At 38.7% G+C, this 20,887-nt stretch overlaps 1 protein-coding gene across 5 annotated transcripts in view; it reads left to right on the plus strand.

The window, feature by feature from the left end:
* PHF20 (PHD finger protein 20) overlaps positions 1-20,887 on the plus strand; it is a 138,857-nt gene that overhangs the window by 68,969 nt on the left and 49,001 nt on the right. For 4 of the 5 annotated variants that reach the window (XM_061127176.1, XM_061127178.1, XM_061127179.1 and 1 more), the window contains one exon: positions 20,001-20,279. The exons of the other annotated variant lie outside the window; for it this stretch is intronic. In XM_061127176.1, coding sequence (XP_060983159.1) covers positions 20,001-20,279 — 279 coding nt within the window. The remainder of the gene's footprint in view (positions 1-20,000; positions 20,280-20,887) is intronic. 5 annotated transcript variants of the gene reach the window in all.

Consider the following 20,887-nt stretch of genomic DNA (forward strand, 5'->3'; position numbering starts at 1 on the left):
GTTCCCTGACCAGGAATTGAACCCAGGCCCCGGCAGTGAAAGCCCCAAATCCTAACCATGAATTGCCCTCTTTGTAATGTGAAATATCACTGTATCTTTGGTGGTAGTCTTTTTCTTGACTGTAACACTATCATGTGCTTAAATTTGTTTTAGTTTTGTATTTAACCTGCTTGAGAGTCACTGAGCTTGAATATGAAAATTGACTTAATTCTTGTGTCCTTTTTCTGATATTAGAATAGGTACTCCACCTTTCTTTTGCTTTCTATCTCTTTCTGACTCTTTTCTTTCAATATAACTATGCCTTTAAGTTCAAACTGCCTTTTATAGATAGTTGGGTTTGGATTTTAACTGCATTGTTTAGTTACATTAAATGAAATTACTGATACGATTGCATTGAGGTCTGCCATTTTGCATTTTGTTGTGTGTTGATCCTGTGTTTTGTTCTTTTCCTTCTTTCCTATTTTTTCAGGTTAATTGAATTTTTAAAATCCAATTTTAATTCATCTGTTAGCCTTAAGCTATACTTCTTAACATTTGTTTTAGAGGTTACTCTAGGTATTACAATGTATATGTGTACTTTTCACAGTTTACTTATAGTTAATATTGAACCATCTTATGTAAAATGTTGTGTAATCCATTAACATCCCCTTTTATGCTCTAGTTATCACATGAATTGAATCTATGTATGCTATAAAGTTGACAGTATAGTATTATAATTTTTGCTCATGTATTTTAAAGAAGATAAAACAAAAGAGGTGGTGATTTACACATGTATTTACCATATCCAGTATTCTTCATATCTTTTGTTTTTTAATTTATTTATTTTTAATTGGAAGATAATTGCTTTACAATATTGTGTTGGTTTCTGCCATATATCAACATGAATCAGCCATAGGTATATGCATGTCCCCTCCCTCTTGAACCTCCCTTCTTTATTTCTTCTTGAAGATTCTTTTCATGTTAAATTTTCCTTTCGTGTTTTTTGTTTTTTTTTTTCTGTAGGGCAGGTTTCCTGGTGATACATTCTCTTGGTTTCTGTTTATTTGAACATGACTTTATTTAACTTTCATTTTTAAAGGATATTTTCACTGGATATAGAATTGTGGGTTTACAGTTTTTCTTTCTTTAAATACTTTAAAGTATCACTTCTTTATAATAACTTTATAAAGATGTTATTCATGGTCCTCTTATTTCTGAAAGGAAGTTAGTGATCATTCATATTGTTGTTTTCCCTGACTCTTATGTTCTTTCTGGCTGCTTTCAAGATTTTCTTCTTTATCTTTGGTTTTTAGCAGTTGACTATGACATGTTAAAATTTGTTTTAGTGTTATATGTAACTTGCTTGAACTTTACTGAGCTTGAATATGAAAACTGATTTATTTCATCAAATTTATGTGAGACTTTTAGAAACTATCCCACAGGTCACTGGAACTCTGTGGATTTTTATGTTTTTGTTCAGTTTTCTCCCTTCATTTTCAGACTGAAAAATTTTCAATCTATTTTCAAATGCTTTTCTCAACTCCAGTCTGCTTTTAAGACCGTCCAGTGAATTTTTTTATTTCTAGTACTTTTTAGTTCTATAATATTCCTTTTATTCCCCTAGATTCTCTGCTGAGATTTTCAGTCTGTTTACTCATCATGAGCATAGTTTTAATAGCTTTTTAAAAATACCTATCTAACAACATCGAGATTATTCTGAAGTTAATCGCCGTTGACTGACTTTTCACTCGGTGACACTTTCCCATTTCTTTATGTCTCTAATGTATTGGATTATAACCTCTGTATTGTGAGTGATAGGTTGTAGTTTGGATTATGTTATGTTCCTCTGAAGAATAATGATTTCTTTCTTTTAAAGGGAAATTTATTTGAAATCAAAATGCCAGTTTCTTGATGTAGACCTTTTTTTTATTAATAAAAATCTTTATTGAATTTGTTGCAATATGCTTCTGTTTTATGTTTTTCTTTTCTCCTGCAATGGGCGGAATCTGAAACCTCTGTTCAGCCTTTGAGCTTTAGTTGGTCTTCTTAGAAACCTATAGGTTTGGAGATCAGTCAGAGATCAGGCAGAATTTAAACGTATCAAATGAAGCCACCCTTTTGTGGCTGTCTTCTAAGATTTTACTCCTTACTTTCTAGGTGTTGTCATTGCACTGAACTTTGTCTTCTGTTTCTTCAGCCAATAAGACGCAAGGGTTTTAGCTATGCAGTGCTTCTTACTGGAGCCCACCTTTACATGAAAAGTTTATTTCAAATGTCTGACTCGTGTTTCTCTCTGTCTTTGTTGCTCTTCAGTGCCTTTAGATATTTTTTTCTTTTATATTTTTTCCCCAGAGTTTATAATGGTTGTAATCGAAAGGGTTGTTTCCATGTGAGGTCTTCTGCCATTACTGACGGGGAAGACTCTACCTTACACACAGTTTAGGTAGTTGTGCATACCCATGACTACACAGAAAGATAAGTATTGTGATTGCATGTTGCATTAATAGCTATTTGGATGTTATCGGTAATGTTTATGTTTCTGATAAATGGTTCCTTTTGATGGATATTTAGATTATTACTGAGCAATAGTAGAGTATTTCAAACATTAATATGGCAATCCTTGAATGCTTATGAAGAGCCCTGTAGGATACGTTTTTATAAGTATGATTGCTAGATTCAACAGAATGCAGGATTTAAATTCTGATGACCAATCATCCTTCATAAAAAGACCATTCTGCTTTATATTATGATCAAAAAAGACCATTCTGCTTTATATTATGATCAAGAGTGTGGTACAGTACAGAATGTGGTACGTTTTCCCTACATTCTTGCTATCTGTGAATACTACTCATCTTTTGAATTTTCTTTAATGTAGGTTAACATTGGAAAATGTAGGTTTACTTTTTAAGTTGTACTTTTTAAAATGAGATTGAACAGTTTTTCATGTTTTATTGAATATTTTAGTGTATTTTTTTGTGAATTGTCTTTTCATAGTCTTTGTCCACTTCCTGTAGGATTATTTGTTTTTTATTATTGATTTGCCAAGTTTCCTTTGTATATTATTGATACGGACCCTTTGTCTTTTCTATGTATTGTACTGTATTTTCTCTTGGTCTGTCACTTGTCTTTTACTTTTTTTTAATTTTTTTAATTTTTTTTTTATTATTATTATTTTTTTTTTCCAGTGGGTTTTGTCATACATTGATATGAATCAGCCATGGATTTACATGTATTCCCAATCCCGATCCCCCCTCCCACCTCCCTCTCCACCCGATTCCTCTGGGTCTTCCCAGTGCACCAGGCCGGAGCACTTGTCTCATGCATCCCACCTGGGCTGGTGATCTGTTTCACCATAGATAGTATACATGCTGTTCTTTTGAAATATCCCACCCTCACATTCTCCCACAAAGTTCAAAAGTCTGTTCTGTATTTCTGTGTCTCTTTTTCTGTTCTGCATATAGGGTTATCGTTATCACCTTTCTAAATTCCATATACATGTGTCAGTATGCTGTAATGTTCTTTATCTTTCTGGCTTACTTCACTCTGTATAAGGGGCTCCAGCTTCATCCATCTCATTAGGACTGGTTCAAATGAATTCTTTTTAATGGCTGAGTAATATTCCATGGTGTATATGTACCACAGCTTCCTTATCCATTCATCTGCTGATGGGCATCTAGGTTGCTTCCATGTCCTGGCTATTATAAACAGTGCTGCGATGAACATTGGGGTGCACGTGTCTCTTTCAGATCTGGTTTCCTCAGTGTGTATGCCCAGAAGTGGGATTGCTGGGTCATATGGCAGTTCTATTTCCAGTTTTTTAAGAAATCTCCACACTGTTTTCCATAGCGGCTGTACTAGTTTGCATTCCCACCAACAGTGTAAGAGGGTTCCCTTTTCTCCACACCCTCTCCAGCATTTATTGCTTGTGGACTTTTGGATAGCAGCCATCCTGACTGGCGTGTAATGGTACCTCATTGTGGTTTTGATTTGCATTTCTCTAATAATGAGTGATGTTGAGCATCTTTTCATGTGTTTGTTAGCCATCTGTCACTTGTCTTTTACTTTTAATCATTGTGTTTCATAATAATGAAATTAAAAAAAATTAAATCTACACTCTTTTTTTCCTTGGTACTTAAAAAATATAGTTATGATTATATTCATTAGGGAATAATTGCTTTACAGTGTTGTGTTGGTTTCTGCCATACATTAACATGAATCAGCTATAGGTATACATATGTCTCCTCCCTCTTAAATCTCCCTCTCACCCCTAATCCCATTCTAAGATTCTTGATCAACGTTCATCTTTTTAAAAATTTTTATTTATTCATTTTTGACTGCTGGGTTTTCATTGCTGCACATGGATTTCTCTAGTTTGGGTGAGCAGAGTTGCTGTGCTCGGGCTTCTCATTGTGGTGGCTCCTCTTGTTGCAGAGCACAGGCTCTAAGGCGCTTGGGCATCAGTAGTTACAGCTCATGGGCTTAGATGCCCTGCGGCATGTGGGATCTTCGTGGACCAGCGATTGAACCCATGTGCCCTGCATTGGCTGGCAGATTCTTTACCACTTGGACCACCAGGGAAGTCCCGAACGTTTATCTTTAAAAAGTTGTTTATTTTATAAAATTTGACTTAACATTAATTGAAAGAGGTAAGGTAGTGGATGAGAGAATTAGTGTGAGTAAATTCTGGTGTTTCCTAAATATCCGTGAAGGCCAAAGGGGGCTTGTAGGATATCCCTCTTCTGGACTATGCTATATTGTGAACTACGGCAGCCTAAGAGAGGAAGACATGGCCTTGTTGGAGAATTTAGCCAGAAACAAGTTATGGAATCAAATGTCTTGAGGGTCTGTTGATGATATGGTTTGGGACCATGTGTTCCTTTGGTAAACCTGGGTGGTCTGTAACCTTCTTCCTTCATGAATGTGGAGAAGACAGGCTGTAGAGTTCCCAAAGCACAGCTTCTTGAGTGTGTATGAGCCCAGAGGAAGAATGAAGACACTTGTGGAGATTTGTGGGTTGAGCATGGTTCCCTGAAGAAGGATGTGCAGACACTCTTTTAAGTGAGAGACTCAGGGAAATAGTAGAGATTAAATGGAACTGTCTTCCTGCAGTTAGGGCCTGCATGGTGAGAAGACACTGCACACGTGGATGTGGAAGCTCTGGTCATATATCTTTTTTGCTCAGATCGATTAGAGTGTCCTGTTGCCCTGGGTAGCAGACGCTGTGCTAATAAGTGTCAGTGATGGAAGATCAGTGCCTGCCTGAAGACCACCTTAATCTGGGAGGTATGATGTTTAAGCTGAATCTTAATGGATGTATAGCAGTACCCCATGAGTAACACAGTGACTAGGTATTCCAGGAGAGGGAACTATATGAATAGAGGTGTAGCACGTCTCTTACTAGGCTCTTTCAAATGAAGAGAAGGTAGTCAGTTGAATATTTAACGATTCTGTATTTTGACACTGTGTACTTGTGACTTTATTTAATATAGGCTGTCATGAAATCTATACACGTACACACTCATTTTTGTTATATTAAATGCAAATCTAATTTATATATTTAATAATAAATGTAAGATTTGAAATTCTTTTCCTTTCTTCCAGAAAGGCATTACTTTCAAATCTTTCAAACATTAAGAATAATTTAAATTTGGTGGAATTCCTTGGTGGCCCAGTGATTACGACCTAGACTGTGTGGCCCTGGTTCAATCCCTGTTCTGGGAACTAAGATCTTGCAAGGTGCTCGGTACGGCAAAAAACAAACAAGCAAAAAAAGAGTAATTTAAATTATAAATAGAAAAGTTTACAATGTTAAAAGATTAATGACATTTAAATAGTTTTGTTTTTATAAGACTTTTATACCATGATGACTATATGTCTACAGAATTTATACTTTTATGTGGATAATTTCAATTTAGGTTGGAGGGGCAGGTTTTTGTTGTTGTTGATCAGATTTTATGTAGTTGCCTACTAAGTGCCTACGAAGTGCCAGACTCTATTCTAAGCTGTGTCATTTGGGAATAAATGCAGCAGCAGAGCAGTTCTTTGAAAACAGTAAACTAAAAGTACTCAAGTCTCACTTCTGGCTCATTCCTTTGGTCTTCTGTTCTGGTGGGTCCAGAGTGTTGTGCCTTAGCCTTGTGGGCTTGTGGGTACCAAGGATCCTCTCCTTTCTTGCTGAGCCTCTTCTCAATGGCAGGGCTCCTCTCCTCAGCCAACTTTTCCTCCTTTGGGAGGGATTATTAGACTTGATGTGCAAATTTGGTGGAAATTTAATTTCAGAATTTAGAAGTCTCTTTTGGCATGGAGAACTCTCTATCACAGCCACGTCCCTTAGCTCAGCAGACTAAGCTTTTTATTATGTTGTCTTAAGGGTGATGTTAACGTTAGACATCACTTGAGATTGGCAATGAGTTGTTCTTCACCACTAGGAAATATGCTGTGTAGAGAAGATGAGTGAGGAGATGAGGTTAGAGGCTAAATCCCAGTGCTTGTTTTAAAGTTTGCACACACATGCAGTTTCTGTATCATGTCAATTAATTTAGTTGCATCTCAGGTTTGTGGTGAAGATGGAAATAAGGTAAAGTGAGGGTGGGACAGGGAAGTCTTGGAAAAGATGGTGGGAAGATTTCATGTTATTTTGTTTCTTGAGGTTGCATGGAGGATTTTCTAGGGAATAATTTTGAAACCATGGCAACTGACTGAAGTACTTCCCTGTTTGCAAGAGAGTGTATAGTAGGGTTAGTGGTGTGATTACCTGGAGCTTGCGCTAGGAGAAGTAAATGCAGCATGGATACCATTACTTTTTTCTTTTGGAATAAGCTCTAAGCTATTTGCTTTTATGACTTAAATGTCAAGAGGGGAATGCAGTTGAAATTGTTCTACTTGAGTAGGAGTTTATTCAGAAATTAGAATACATGCCCTGTGAAGTTAGGTTATTCTCTAACCTCAGCCCAGCCTATTTGGTCATTCACAGATAACCAGGGCTGTTTGGAAATGGACTGTAGTCCATTCATTAATTTTGTGTGCGTGCTCAGTTGCAAAGTCATGTCCAACTCTTTGTGACCCTATGTATGGTAGCCCGTCAGGCTCCTCTATCCATGGGATTTCCCAGGCAAGTATACTGGAGTAGGTTGCCATTTCCTTCTCCAGAGGCTCTTCCTGACCCAGGGATTGAACCCATGTCTCCTGCTTTGACAGATGGATTCTTTACCACTGAACCACCAGAGAAACCCATTCATTCATTTTAGTCAATGAATATTTAACAAGTGCCTACTAAGTGCCAGACTCTATTCTAAGCTGTGTCATTTGGGAATATCCTACATGAACCATAAACAAGAGAGAAGACTAAATAGAAGTTCAGGCTTATTCAGCTAATTTTTTCTTTTTTTTTTTTTTTAAACTGAATACCTGTTAGAAATCAGACATTGCCACATAGTCTAGTGTTCCACTGATATGTTGTCAGTTATAAAGTGAATGGGAAGTTACTTGTCACTGAATTATTAAAAGTTTACAGATGATTTACTTGCAAATTAACCAGGTTAGTGTCAGAGTAATGCCTATGGTAGTTTTTGTAAATGATTTATTTTTAAATTAACTTGGTCTGGTTTAGTGTAGTGCTTATAATTGTTAGATTTCAGGCACCTATATTCTCTGTTTTCTTGAGGACTTAGAGGCAATGTAGTTTGGGAAGTTGGAAGTGTCTGTAGTCTGTCATCAGACATGTCCTGGTGGAACATTGGCTGAGAACTGATCGTTCTTTTGGGGTTAGAGAAATGAATGAGACATCTGGTCATTGCCCTTGTAGGTCCTTCTGTCCTGAGGCATGAATGAGATTGTATTACAAGAGAGAAAGTAAGGTGGTGTCATGAAAATTACTTAAACCTTTAAGAAGAGAAGACTGCCAGTGATAATGTGTGCCTGTCACATGGAAGTTGAACTCAGGATTCTCTTATTTGAGTCCTGTTGCCTGAGAGTGAATCCTATATGCTTGGGAGTGAATACTGTACGTCTTACTATATGCCTGGGAGCTCTGCTAGCTATTGATGGGGCGCTCTTGGTCTTAGGGTACATTAAGTGCTCTTTGGACCTGACATCTGGAGACAGGTGATGTTTAGGTTAATAGATTGAGGGTAGGGTTGGAAGAATATGGAACTTGACAGGGCCTTGAAGGATGAGTAGCAGTTAGGCATTTGGAGATGAAGACAGAACAGCATCAATAGTATAATCACAGGGTCTTTTCTGAGACTATTAGCTGTGCTTTCTGACTTAACTGCAGGCTTCCTGAACTGGGTTAAGGCTGAGCAGGTAAGTTGGTACCAAACAGATAGTTGCTTTGAGTTGCTTTCTTTCTTTCTTTCTTTTTTTTTTTTTTTAAGTTGCTTTCTTATTTGTGAATCTATTGAAATGCTTCGTTTGCAGGATAGAGAGAGCTGTCAGTTCACTTGGATCTCTCTGTTGTTAAGGTTGCATTCCTCCTACTTAGCTGTTCTGTGGCCTTAAGGTATTTTAAAGTTTTTTTTTTTTTCTATGAATTGTTTGACAGTATTTACCTTTGAATATTTTAATATATATTTCCTTAAAAAAAAAATGAGGGCATTCTCTTATGTTATCACAATTATCAAAATCTGGACCTTATTCAAACTCCACTAGGGATTTCATTGGTACTTTTTACCTCATTAATGGAGGTAATCTTGTCTTTATTCAGCATATTCTTTTTTGCTAACTTGCTTTTTTATGTTCATAAAGTTGAAAAGAAATCTAGAAGAGTACGAGAACAGTAAAAATAACCTGCATGTTTCCCACCACCTGAACTGTTGGTTTTGGCCATGAGCGAGGGCCTCGGGTCCTTACTGTGGCTCGGCTGCTTCCTGCTACCACTCAAGTCTCATGTTTTCCTTAGTTTCCCTCCTTCCTGCTGCCTCTGTTCCAGCCATAGTCCTCCTTGCTGTCCTCCAAGCAAGTATGGTCATCATTTTTGAGTCATAAGGAGATAGCAATGAAAGATTTTATTTAGTGTTGATTTTAAAATTTAAATTTGATTTTTCACAGTGAGAACACTAAGGAATACTAATTCTTTGTAAGTACAACTTCTTGATGAATTTTCATAACTACTCTGGCATAAAGACAGTTAGGACCCGTATTTAAAGATTATTATTAATATATAAAGCGTCATTTTGCTGTTTTTTTCCCTCCTATAAATTTCAAAACCAAATATACTAGGAAAAATTAAAACTAAGTAAAAGGAAAAAAAGTGAAAAGTCCTCCGTTACTCTTCCCCCTCTTGAAGGAACCATGGGACAGTTTGGTATATGCTTTTCCATTCTTCAACACGTGGTTCTCTGCATATACAAACACACATGTACCCATGTAACTTTTTAAAAACATAGTAGTGAAATCATTTTCTTGTATTAGTCAATGGTTTGTCATTTTTATACAGTATTTTTTCATGTCAGTTCATAGCTCTTTCACGATTACATATAATTTGTTTCATTGGATGGATTTTCCATAATTTATTTAACTTCCCACTGCTGAAAGACATCTAAGTTCTTGCTAATTTTTCACTGTTAATTCTCCCTGTTTTATAGAATAACCTAGTACTTGGCAAGAAGGGGTAACTCAGCCAGAGTTAGAATACCACATTTCCCAATGGCTGGGTCACTCCATCTCCTATCTTCTGACTGAGTACTGAATGCCATCTGATGAGATGCTGGGTGCTGTATAGATCAGGTGAAGTGAACACACATCCTGCCTTTAGAGAGGTTGCACAGTGTGTGACGCGGAGCTTGCACTGCCCTTGAGGGCACGTGTTAAAGCAGTGTGTATACTCCAGAAAGCAGCTTAGCAGGCCAGCTTTGAAGAGCACTGTGTGTGGCACAAGTGATGTCAGTACTCCAGACAGGGTGGTGCCTTTGAAATTCTTTAGTTTGAGGGGGCGGAAGTGTTGATCTGGAAACTGAATGGTGTTCCTGGTTTTTCTTTTGGAACATGGGCTTAGTGGTGAGCACAGGACGATCCAGAAAGATTGCTGGTTGTTGAGAACTCATTCACCAGGAATGTATTATGTAAGTCAGCAGGAAGGAGGGCGGGATCATTCTCAGAAGCATCCCACGAGGCCCCTGGAGGCCGGGGTGCTGCTGTGTTAGTCACTGTTTAGAGGTTGCTGCCCTGAGCTGGTGCCAGTCTTGTAATTTCTAACTTGGGATGGAGTCACGATCAGTGTGAAGGAGGCTGGGAAGGCAACACCATTTAGTCTAGAGCAGAATCCCTGCGTTTGTTGCTCCCGACACAGCTCTGGCCTTTGGGGCAGCTCTGCCATCTTGTGGAGTAAATGCACAATTTCTTTTGTGAGGGCCAAGTGCGGATAGCTTTGCCAGGGTTGCTTTCCTCCCACTTAGCTATTCTGTGACCTCGAAGTATTTTTCCTACAGAAATTTTTTCATCTTTATATTTAAAAGATGTTTCTATTTTGAATATTGGAATACATAAAAAGTTGCAAAAATAGCAGAAAGAATTCCTTACATACCTTCAGCCAGATTCCCTGTTTGTTAGCAGTTTACTGTGTTTGCTTCATTATTCTATTCTTTAAAAAGTATTTTTCTGAATTATTTGCAAGTAAGTTGCAGACCTTTACCCCTAAATTCTTCAGTGTCGATTTCCTGATAACTAGAACATTTAATTACTTGACCATAATGTAATTATCAAAGTCAGGACCTTATTCAGACTTTATCAGTTTTAATAATGTCCTTCATAGCAAACGTGGGGGAAACATTTTTTTTGAGGGGATCAGGATCCAAATCAGGATGTCACACTGAATTTAATTGTCATGTTTCATTAGTCTCCTTTCATCTGAAACATTTTTTTCAGTCTTTCTGAAGAATATGATGTCTTTAAATTTGGGTGTGTTTTTTTTTTTTATATATATATTCAGATAATTAGATTTAGGTTGTTCCCTTTTAGCAACAACACCATGCAAGTGATGTGTCCTTTTCAAGTACATTCTATCAGGAGCCACATGATATCTGTCCCATTTATTGGTGAAGTTAACTTTGGTCACTTGGCTAGAGGTACTGCCCATCAGGTTTCTCTACTGTAAAGCTGTTATTTTTTCCTTTATAGTTACTAAGTTTCTTGTGAGAAGACCTTGAGTATATGTAAGTATCTTTATTTATATATACTCAAATATCTGTATGTTTCTTTATTAGATGTTCACCCATTATTTTAATATCCACTTCTGTTTCTTGCCTGATAAATATTTTTACTCTGATGGCTACCAAATGGTGATTTCTAACTCTCATCATTCCTTCTACATTTATTAGTTTGTATTCTGTTAAGAGAATGCCTGCCTGCCTTTCCCTCTCTCCCTGATTCCTCCCTCCCTCCCTTCTTTCCTTCCTTCCTTCTTTTTATCCACGTGGTCTCATGGAATTTCTTTTGTTCTGTGGGTTATAATGGTTTCTGTCATTATTTATTTTAATAACCATGTTGTGGGAGCCTGTCAAGCTAGTTCCTGTGTCTTCTTCACTTTCTGTCGTAAGAAAATGTAGCATGCTCATCTTGTACTCACCCAACCTTGGATTCAGCCATTTCTCCAGGAAGCCCTGATTTCTTTTAAGTGGAGAATTAAAAGAAAGCACTCACTCAAGAGCTGAGTGCTGGGTACACGCATTGCTCCTGGAGTATACAGAGGACATGTGAGAGTTCCTCTTTACCACCTGTTTTTCTAGCTTAAGCTTCTCTGTAGAGCTGTCAACAGTTTAATACCTATCCTTCCGGTTTCCTTTCTATGCATTTTATAATACCTTTCCCCCCATCTGCAACCATACATGTCATACAATCGTACAGTGTACACTGAACAACTTCCTGTTTTCACTTAGCAGTGTATCTTGAGAGTATCCATATCAGTAAGTACGGAGCTACTTCATTCTTTTAAATGACTAATTAGAATTCCATAGTGCTGTCTATGGCCATACCACCCTGAATGCACCCGATCTTGTCTGATCTCGGAAGCTAAGCAGGATCGGGTCTGGTTAGTACTTGGATGGTAGAATTACTTAGTACAAACTTCACATAATGAACTGCTTCTCTGTTTATGAACATTTTGTTATTTTTTTTATTCCAAACATTTGACTGGAGTTGCTGTGAGTATTTAAATCTGTTCACGTTTCTCTTTGGTTGCTTTTGTTGCTTCACAGCTGAGAAAGCTATTCCTTCACAGACCTGAAAAATGTTTTATTCATTATAGTATTTCAAGTACATGTCAAAAAAGTGTTAAACTACTGGGGTTATGTGGAGTTGTTGCTGACAAGAATACCAGTCATATTAGGGGTCAGTGCTGAGGGCATACATGACAATGAACCTTATCCTCTGGCTGGAGGAGCGGCAAACAGCCGGATCCAGGAGCAGATCCACAGTGCTAAAGAGAGGCTGCAGTGGATAGTTGTTTGTGCCAGGAGTTGATAGCATGTGGTCCCTGAGAACCGGGCCATCTGGCTGCCTTCCTGCATTTGGAGTGAGCTGGGTCAGCATGGAAGTAGACTTGGCTGAGACAGGGAGGAATGGCAAGGAGAGGCACAGCATGAGCAGAGGTGTGAGCTATAAGAGCTTGAAGCGGTCGCTGGGGCCAGCAGTTGGCTGGGCCAGCTGCTGAGACCTCATTGTGGACTAACTAATGGGAGATGAGTTTGGAAAGAATGATGGCTCTTAGATTTGACATGGGCTTAGAAGGCCAGACTGAGTGTTGCCAGCCAGAGTGAATACCATCATCATAAGCAATCTAGCTGTGAGGTTTTGAGGTACTTGGCAATGGGTATGCAAAAAAAGGATAGTTATATAGGACATGATTTCTAACCCAGGTCTCAGAAAACAGTTTAAAAGACTTTTTTATTATAAAGATTATACTTATCATAAAGGGGAAAGTGTAATATAAAGCATTGCCCAAGCAAATGGAAACCGAGAGCTTCTGATCCTACTCTATATTATCTGTTGCTGTGTGGCAGTATTACCACGAACATAGTATCTTAAAATAACACATTAATTTTCTCACAGTGTCTGTGGGTGAGACGTCTAGGCACAACTTAACAGGGTTCTCTGCAAGGCTGCAGTCAAGGAGTTGGCCAGGGCTGGTTCTCATCTGAAAAATCTACTGAGGAAGGGTCTGCTTCCAGGCTCACATGTTATTTCAGGCTGTCAGGCTGACGGCTGTAGTCTTTTGTGGGCACTCTCAGTTCCTTGCCACACGGCATTCTCTCTTGAGTAGCTCACAGCATAGCAGCTTATTGCATCTAGCCAGCGTGGGAGAGTGCCTGCCAGTAAGATGGATGTTATGGTCTCACAGAACACAATCGTGAAAGTGATCTGCTGTCACCTTTGCCTGTTCTGTAAGAGGCAAGTTATATAGGTCCTGCCCACACTCAAAGGGAGGGAATTGCACACAGGAGTGGATGCCCAGAGGCAGGGATTATTAGGAGACATTTTATAGTCTCTTTCTACCTCTCTTTCCTCCACAAAAGAAAAAGAAAGCACTCTTTTAGTATAATTAATAGAGTTATACTATTATTTAAAGCAAATTCAAATTCTGTGGACCATTTTTCTCCTCGTATAATTTGGGAGAGGCCAGAGCAGAGGGTGACTTGGGATTTTAAGCCTGGGAGCCTAGGAGAGAGCTCCATGGTTTGCCTGCATACATCCATACAAAGATCTGTTAAACATGAGGGAGAACACAGCATTTGAACAGTAATACCTATAACTACTTGCAAATATTGATTTACATGCTACCTTCTAAAATAGGAATAAATTGGTTCCTGTAGTTTAGCCTGTAACCTAAGGATAATTCCATTACCCCTAGATTTTGAACCAGGCACTCTGGAGGATTTAATTTAAATATTTTCTGCCCTTTGTCACCTAGTAACTGCTCTCATGTTGACAAAGGAACATAGTATTCCAAGAGAGGATGATGTCGCTTAGCTGGTGCTATCAGTGATGTATGTTCCAGACGAACTGTCCTCCCACTGGGAAATAGACCCTGTGTGTGAGACTTGGGATTGCTGTAGACTGTGGCCCGGGATGCCCTTTTGACAACCAGTGGCTCTCCTGGTTGCTTGACTGTGCTCACATCACCATGTTTCTTTTGTCACAGTACCACTGTTCTGGGGATGAGTATAATATAAAATATAAAAGAATTGTATTCTTTCTACTGTGAAATAATATGGGTATTATAACATGGAAGAGTAGGGGAAAAAATCAGTGTTTTTGGTTTTTTTACTTGAAGTCTCATAAGCAAACCGTTATTATTTACATTCTTACAATTCTTAAAAAAAAAGACACTATTATATTTTATGTTACTCATATATAATTTTGTTTTGCTGAACTGTTTCTTTTGTGGGTTTTCTTAAGCTTAATTATGCTGTGCAGGTTTTACTTTAGAATTCTTTTAAAATATAAAACATTTTTACTGGTTACATCATTTTGCTGTTCCTATTGTGCTTTTACTAATTACCACTAACACCTCAGTGTTTGATGAGTAAAATGAGACAATTCGATGTACCATGTGCGCTGGGATCATGCGTAACTTTTTTGAAGCAAACAACTGTGAGGTCAGTGACAAGCCAGGTGACAGCTAATGTTCAAGTACCCTGCTGCGGTTTGTAAGAGGATTTCTCTTCTAATACCTCATGGAAATGTGTGGGAATCTCGTGAATATGTAAAATAAGTGTTTTTATTCCCGTTTAATGAGAAGGAAACTGTCTTGGAGAGGCTAGGGCTAACTCTCTTGTTTGACGAAGTAGTCTACTGAGGTGAGGACTGTAGGAAAAGTAAAGAATGGAGCATATTCCTCATTTCAACATTTTAGAAGGAGTGAACAGAACTGTAATATAAATAGAAAGGAATACATAATTGCAAGTTTTATTTTCCATGAAGTACTTACGGGAATTCAGAGAAGGCAGGACAGAATCTTTTTTGCTCAGAGACCAGGGAAAAAGCTGAACAGGGCTTGGTTTGCATGTGGGAGAGGTGTGTCAGAGGCCTGTACTGCCTAAACTGGCAGCTTTTTTGTTTTAATAACTTCATTAAAAAATTATTTATTTTTGTATTTATTTGACTGTTCTGGGTCTTAGTTGCAGCATGTGGGATCTTTAGTTGTGGCATATGAACCTTTAGTTGTGGCATATGGGATCTAGTTCCTTGACCAAGGATCGAATCCAGGCCCCCTGCATTGGGAGTGCGGAGTCTTAGCCACTGGACCACCAGGGGAATCCCTGAAATGCAGTTTTCTTTATGCATACAGACGACTGCCGTATGGGAAAATTAGGATAAAATTGTGAAGTCTGGAACATACAATTTTCATATCTTTAAAAATTTGTTGTGTTCAGAATCAAAATAGTACAGTTTGCAAGACCTTCATGAAAAGAGAACAATTACTTAAGTCTTGGGGTGTTTGATCTACTTCTTCATTTGTGAGCCTAAAGTTATAGTTAATTGTGTAATCTACCAGAGTTTGTCACAGGCTATTATTCATAATTAATTTATCCTCTCTTTGCTGCTTGTCTCACCCTGATGCTTGTGTTGATTGTGTTTTCTCCAGATGGCAAAGTAAGTTATATACAGGCTTAGAATCAGAAGGGCTTGCATGTCAATGAGTTTGTATACTTAACTGAGTTGAGTTTGTGGGGAAATCTTACTTCTTGAACTTCCATGGTTGAAGATTCATAATTCTCAAATATTTATACTTATTCAGACAAAACCAGCAACTCAATTTGTCTTATTAATGTTGCTGTCTTGAAAAGGGCTCTAGGTTTGGCCAGGAGCTTTGTGACAGGGACACCAGGTAGTATCTTTTCTCCTGTGGAGTTTATCTGTTTACCTGAGCCCCTGTGATCCTAGTACCACCTCTGAGGAAGGTGGCCCACCTGATTGCCAAGCTTGTTTACCTTTTGAGGTCTAGCTGTTTCCACCTTCTGCTTACTTGTGAGGAATCAAGGGTTTTGCTTTTGTGGGGAAGAGTTTTTATCCTGCCAAACTGAATGTACTTCCTTTTGAGAGGCTTATACTGGGTTGGTAGACTGTCTGTCGTAATCCATTTGGGTTGCTGTAACAAAATACCATAGACTGAGTGTCTTATAAGCAACAGAAATTTATTTCTCAGAGTTCTGGAGTATGTGAAGTTCAAGATCAAGGTGCCAGCAGATTCAGTGTCTGTTGAGGGCCAGCTTCCTAGTTCATAAACAGCTATCTTTTTACAGTAACCTCACATGGAGGTACAGGCAAGGGAGTTCTCTGGAGTCTCTTTTATAAAGCCACTAGTCCTGTTCATGAGGGCTCTGACTTTGTGACATAATCACTTCCCAAATGCTCCACCTCCAAATACCATCACTTTGGGAATTAAGTTTCAACACAGGAATGTGAGGAGCCTGCTATAGCACTCAGACCAGGTATCTCATTATTTTAGCAGACAGTTTGACCACATCCCTCTTAAAATCTATCTATGAACAAAGAGGAAATAGATGTGTGAGTGCATTGGTAATTTGCATAGATCAAGTTCAGTTGGCTTAGGCAACTCTAACCAGAGAGTGTAGATTAGTTGATGTCAGCCTGAAGGTTATTCTGAAGGCTGTCCTCAGCCCTGTACTACTGGATCTTTATCAACAGCCTGGATAAAGACCTAAGAATATATAGGGTTACAGAGACAAAAGTTACAAAGTTCTTGGACTAAAATAATCAGGTGGAGTTTATTAGGGATAAATGTAACTTCCAGCATAGAGTTTGGTAAAACTTTTGGAGGAAATGCACTTTAATTTGTGTTTTAAAAAGACAAACCACATGAAGTTCAGGATTTTGGTGGATCAAGCTTGGTACTGTCCAGCACCTAGTATAACGTAGTTATTAAAAAATTTTTTTTGGAGGGGGGCTGCATTAGTGAAAGTAAGATGTCCTGAAAGGTGGTGGTAATAATCCCACTGAATGGCCATGCTGGGAATCTTAAGGTTGGTTTTGGACTTCACATTTCTAGTAGGATGTAGAGAAAACTGAATGCTTACTGAGTAATGTGTCTTCTAGCCAGAGCTTATGAGGGCTGGTCGAAGGAGTATTCACTCTGGTTGATAATTATAATTTGTCTCAAGCCACGCTCTATAAATGACAGAAGCCTGTTTACCAGGATTATTTTCTATTTGAAATGGCCTGCTTTGCACCAAGTGTATATGTTATCTTATAGCCCTCTCTCTAACCCTTTTGATATAGGTGGGAATCTGGATAATCAGAAGAGTTTTAAAAAGCCATACACAGCTTATTCATGCTGCTAATAAAGGGTAGAGCTAGGATTTAAAGTTGGATGGTTTCCATTATACTGCCCTAAATCTGCAATGGCATGCAGCGAGACTGGGGGTGAAGGGAGCTTCTGCCCTTCTGCTGTGAGAGGTTAATTGCTGAAAGACTGTTCATAAGTCACATTTGTTCTTTAATCCAAAATGATATTGTATACATTAAAAAAATTATTTATGTATGTATTATTTACTTTTGGCTGTGCTGGGTCTTTGTTGCTGCACAGGCTTTTCTTTAGTTACGGTGCATGGGCTTCTCTGGCTGCAGAGCGCAGGCTCGAGGGAGAGCAGGCTTCAGTAGTTGCAGTTTCTGGGCTCTAGAGCACAGGCTCAGTCGTTGTGATGCATGGGCTTAGTTGCCCTGCAGCATGTGGGATCTTCCCAGACCAAGGATTGAACCTATGTCTCCTGCATTGGCAAGCAAATTCTTTACCACTGAGCCACCAGGTAAGTCCTATACTTTTTAAAAAAATTTCGTTTCCATTATAGTTTATTCCAGAATATTGAGCAAAATTGTACTATATATTCACTATTTATTGAACAGATGTTGTTTTAGAATCTTTGCATGCATTTCATTTAATTCTTTGAAGTCAGTGAAGTAGTTACCATTATTGCTATCTCCACTCTGCATATGAAGGTGCTAGGAGGCAGGAGGAGTAGTTAGAGGAGCCAGGATTTGAACCAGGCTGCCCAACGGCAGAGACCCCACTTTTAACCACTGTCCTGTCTTTGCCTTATGCAAATGGCTGGTGTGTGTACACAAGGGTGCAAATGTTCTGAGTAGAAAGAATGGTAATTCTCCATGGAATTGATTCAAAGTTCTCATTATTGTTAACTTTTAAAAAACTTCTAAGGTGTTTGTATTTTGGCTTTTTTTTTTTTTTTTTTTTTTAATAAATAGTTGATCACAAACAGGGCTTCAGACACAAGCCGAAGGATAGCTGAGTTTACTGCAGCTGAACTTGCCTGCTGTGGGCCTCGGGTGGTAGTGGGCAGGCTTGGTGCTCTCTGACCTCCTCAGACCTTAGGTTTGTTTACACAGTGCTAAGTGGAATTTTCTGCAGTAATTTTTGAAAGATTGTTAGGTGGGAAAGGAACTATTAGGTTGGACCATTTGAAATGGCCAATGTCTCACTTTTCTTAACCTATAAAAATGGCAAATTGATATGGTTCAACTTAATAGGCCAAGGGGGAGGAGATTCCAGAGAAACTGTATTTTGTTTTAAGAGAGCATTTTAGGATATATTAGAGGTTTGAATTTTGAATTTCTTTACTGACTTTTTTTTGTTTTTCTGGTGCAACTATGTGTAGGGAGAAGTATGTATTCTATTTCATTTCATGTTGCTTTTTCTTAACTGTGTCTGACTGATTTGAACCTCTTTCTTATATCTTGTCATGGATAGAAAATGAGTTAAGATATTCTGCTTTGGGGTGTGTGTGTGTGTGTGTGTACATCAGATCGTCAAGCCTACCAGTTTCATAATCATACCTTCCTGCTGATTTTGAAATGTAGAGTGTGATTTAGATTGATTTAAGAATTTTTTTATTCCTTCTTATTATGGAATGGTACTTGAAAAGGTAATCATAATATTTACCAAAAGTTCAGCATGCTCTTTGCTTGTAATGAAAATTGTATCATTCCATTTAGAAAAAAGTTGATTCACTCAAGAAAGGTCCATACATTCAGGATATTCTTGGATGATGTAATCTGTAGAGTAGGGGTGACTTGAGTTTAAGGTGATTGCTCTCATTGGGATGAGGGTATTGTGAAGGGAGTCTTCAATAAATTGAGTTTCTAATACTCATGATTTCCTTGTGACAGCATTACTTTCTATTATTGATGCATGACAGGCAACTGCCTTCTGCTTGTTTGGTTTGGGGCCTGTGTGCGTGCTCAGTCATGTCTGACTCTTTGTGACCCCATGAACTGTAGCCCACCAGGCTCCTCTGTCCGTGGAATTTTCCGGGCAAGAATACTGGAGTAGGTTGCCATTTCCTACTCTGGGCATCTTCCCGACAGATCTTGCATCTCCCGTGTCACCTGCATTGGCAGGCAGATTCTTACCACTAAAGCCACCTGGGGAGACTCTTGGTTTAGGGAGGGGGTGTCAAACTTTTTTTGTCTCTTTGAATTTGATCATTGAGTTCTCTACATGCCTTCCAGCTTCATTCAGTTGGTTGTCTTTTTTCCTTTTTCTTCTCTGAGTCCTCTTGATCAAACAGAGTACATCGTACTGAGAGCTCAATAGCTCTATACTAAAACCTTTATAATAGTGATTCTCCTTGTGTAAGATCCTTTCGGTTTCATAAAGAGATCTACTGGAGTATTCTCTAGTCCTGCCTACACAAACATATCTGAATGATGGAAGGTCTGAGTCTGGTCCAACTCATGAGTAACAAGTGCTGGGCTGGGTTCCTGGTTTTTTGCTTTTTTAGGATTTTCCCTTGTTCTTCTGAAACCATGAGAACTTGTGTGGCTGCTTTAAAAAAGAAAAAAAAAAGTTGATCTCTTCTTTCAAGAGATGAATTACAGTTGAGTCTATGTTATCTACCCTGAAGTTCTATCCATTCTTTCAAACAGCAGTGGTCATCGATGTCTGCCTCTACATACGCATGCTGCTCTCTCACTCTGTTGCCATGTGTTGTGTTGATGCATGTATTGTAATAGCTCCAATAAGCATGAGGGATTTTTTTTTTTTTTTCCAGTAACAAATACTTTTAAGAGAACAAATGATTTTGTGACATCTAAAGCACCAGCCAGCGACCTAAATCACAAGTTTAGGTGCACGGTTGTGGATTGTTTAAAAATTTTCCGCAAAGCCAAACTGTTGCATTATCACATGAAGTATTTCCACGGAATAGAAAAGTCGCCAGAGCCAGAGGAGAACCCAGGAAAGAGGCACGTCCAGACCAGGGGCTCTTCAGCTTCAGACAAAGCCAGCCAGGAGAGCCTGACCAGGAAGCGGGTCTCAGCCAGTTCCCCAAGTAAGCATTTTGGTTCTGCAATGTATCTGTATCATGAAGGGCTGACCCAAAAAGCGGGTGTTAGGTTGGTCTGGTCCAGTCGAATCCCCCCAAATTGAAAATGACAAGTTTTCAGGAATTGCATCATGGAATTGTAGCCCTTCTGGAAGAAACAGAAATATCTGATTCTTATTCTGACCTCTACCTCTTGCTGCTCGAGTTGCCTTGAGAAAGTCCCTTAGCCTTTTAAGGTATGGAGTGGGGACCGTCAAGGAAGGGGAGCTCCATTAGCAGCCAGCAGGGGAACTAGTACTGAGAATAGCATGGGTGCAGTCATCCCCGTTCCCTGCTGCCCCCGCCCCAACCTGTGCTCCATCCCTGCTAACAGAACAAAAGAACGAAAGAACTAAGAGGTGATGTGTGGTTCTCCTGTGGGGTCCAATTTCATAATAATTGCATCTGGAGATGTTTTCTAACAACAGTGTTTATTTTGCACAGAAGCTGCAATGATGGTAGTAAGGGTTACCATAAAAACTCATGTACATCTCTTGTTTATTACAAGAGAACCTTTTTGGAGATTTCTTCTGAAAGTTACAGAAATTGAAAAATTACATGTTTCTTGGGCATTG

Source organism: Dama dama, chromosome 23, assembly GCF_033118175.1.
Source record: "Dama dama isolate Ldn47 chromosome 23, ASM3311817v1, whole genome shotgun sequence".
Classification (NCBI taxonomy): Eukaryota; Metazoa; Chordata; class Mammalia; order Artiodactyla; family Cervidae; genus Dama; species Dama dama.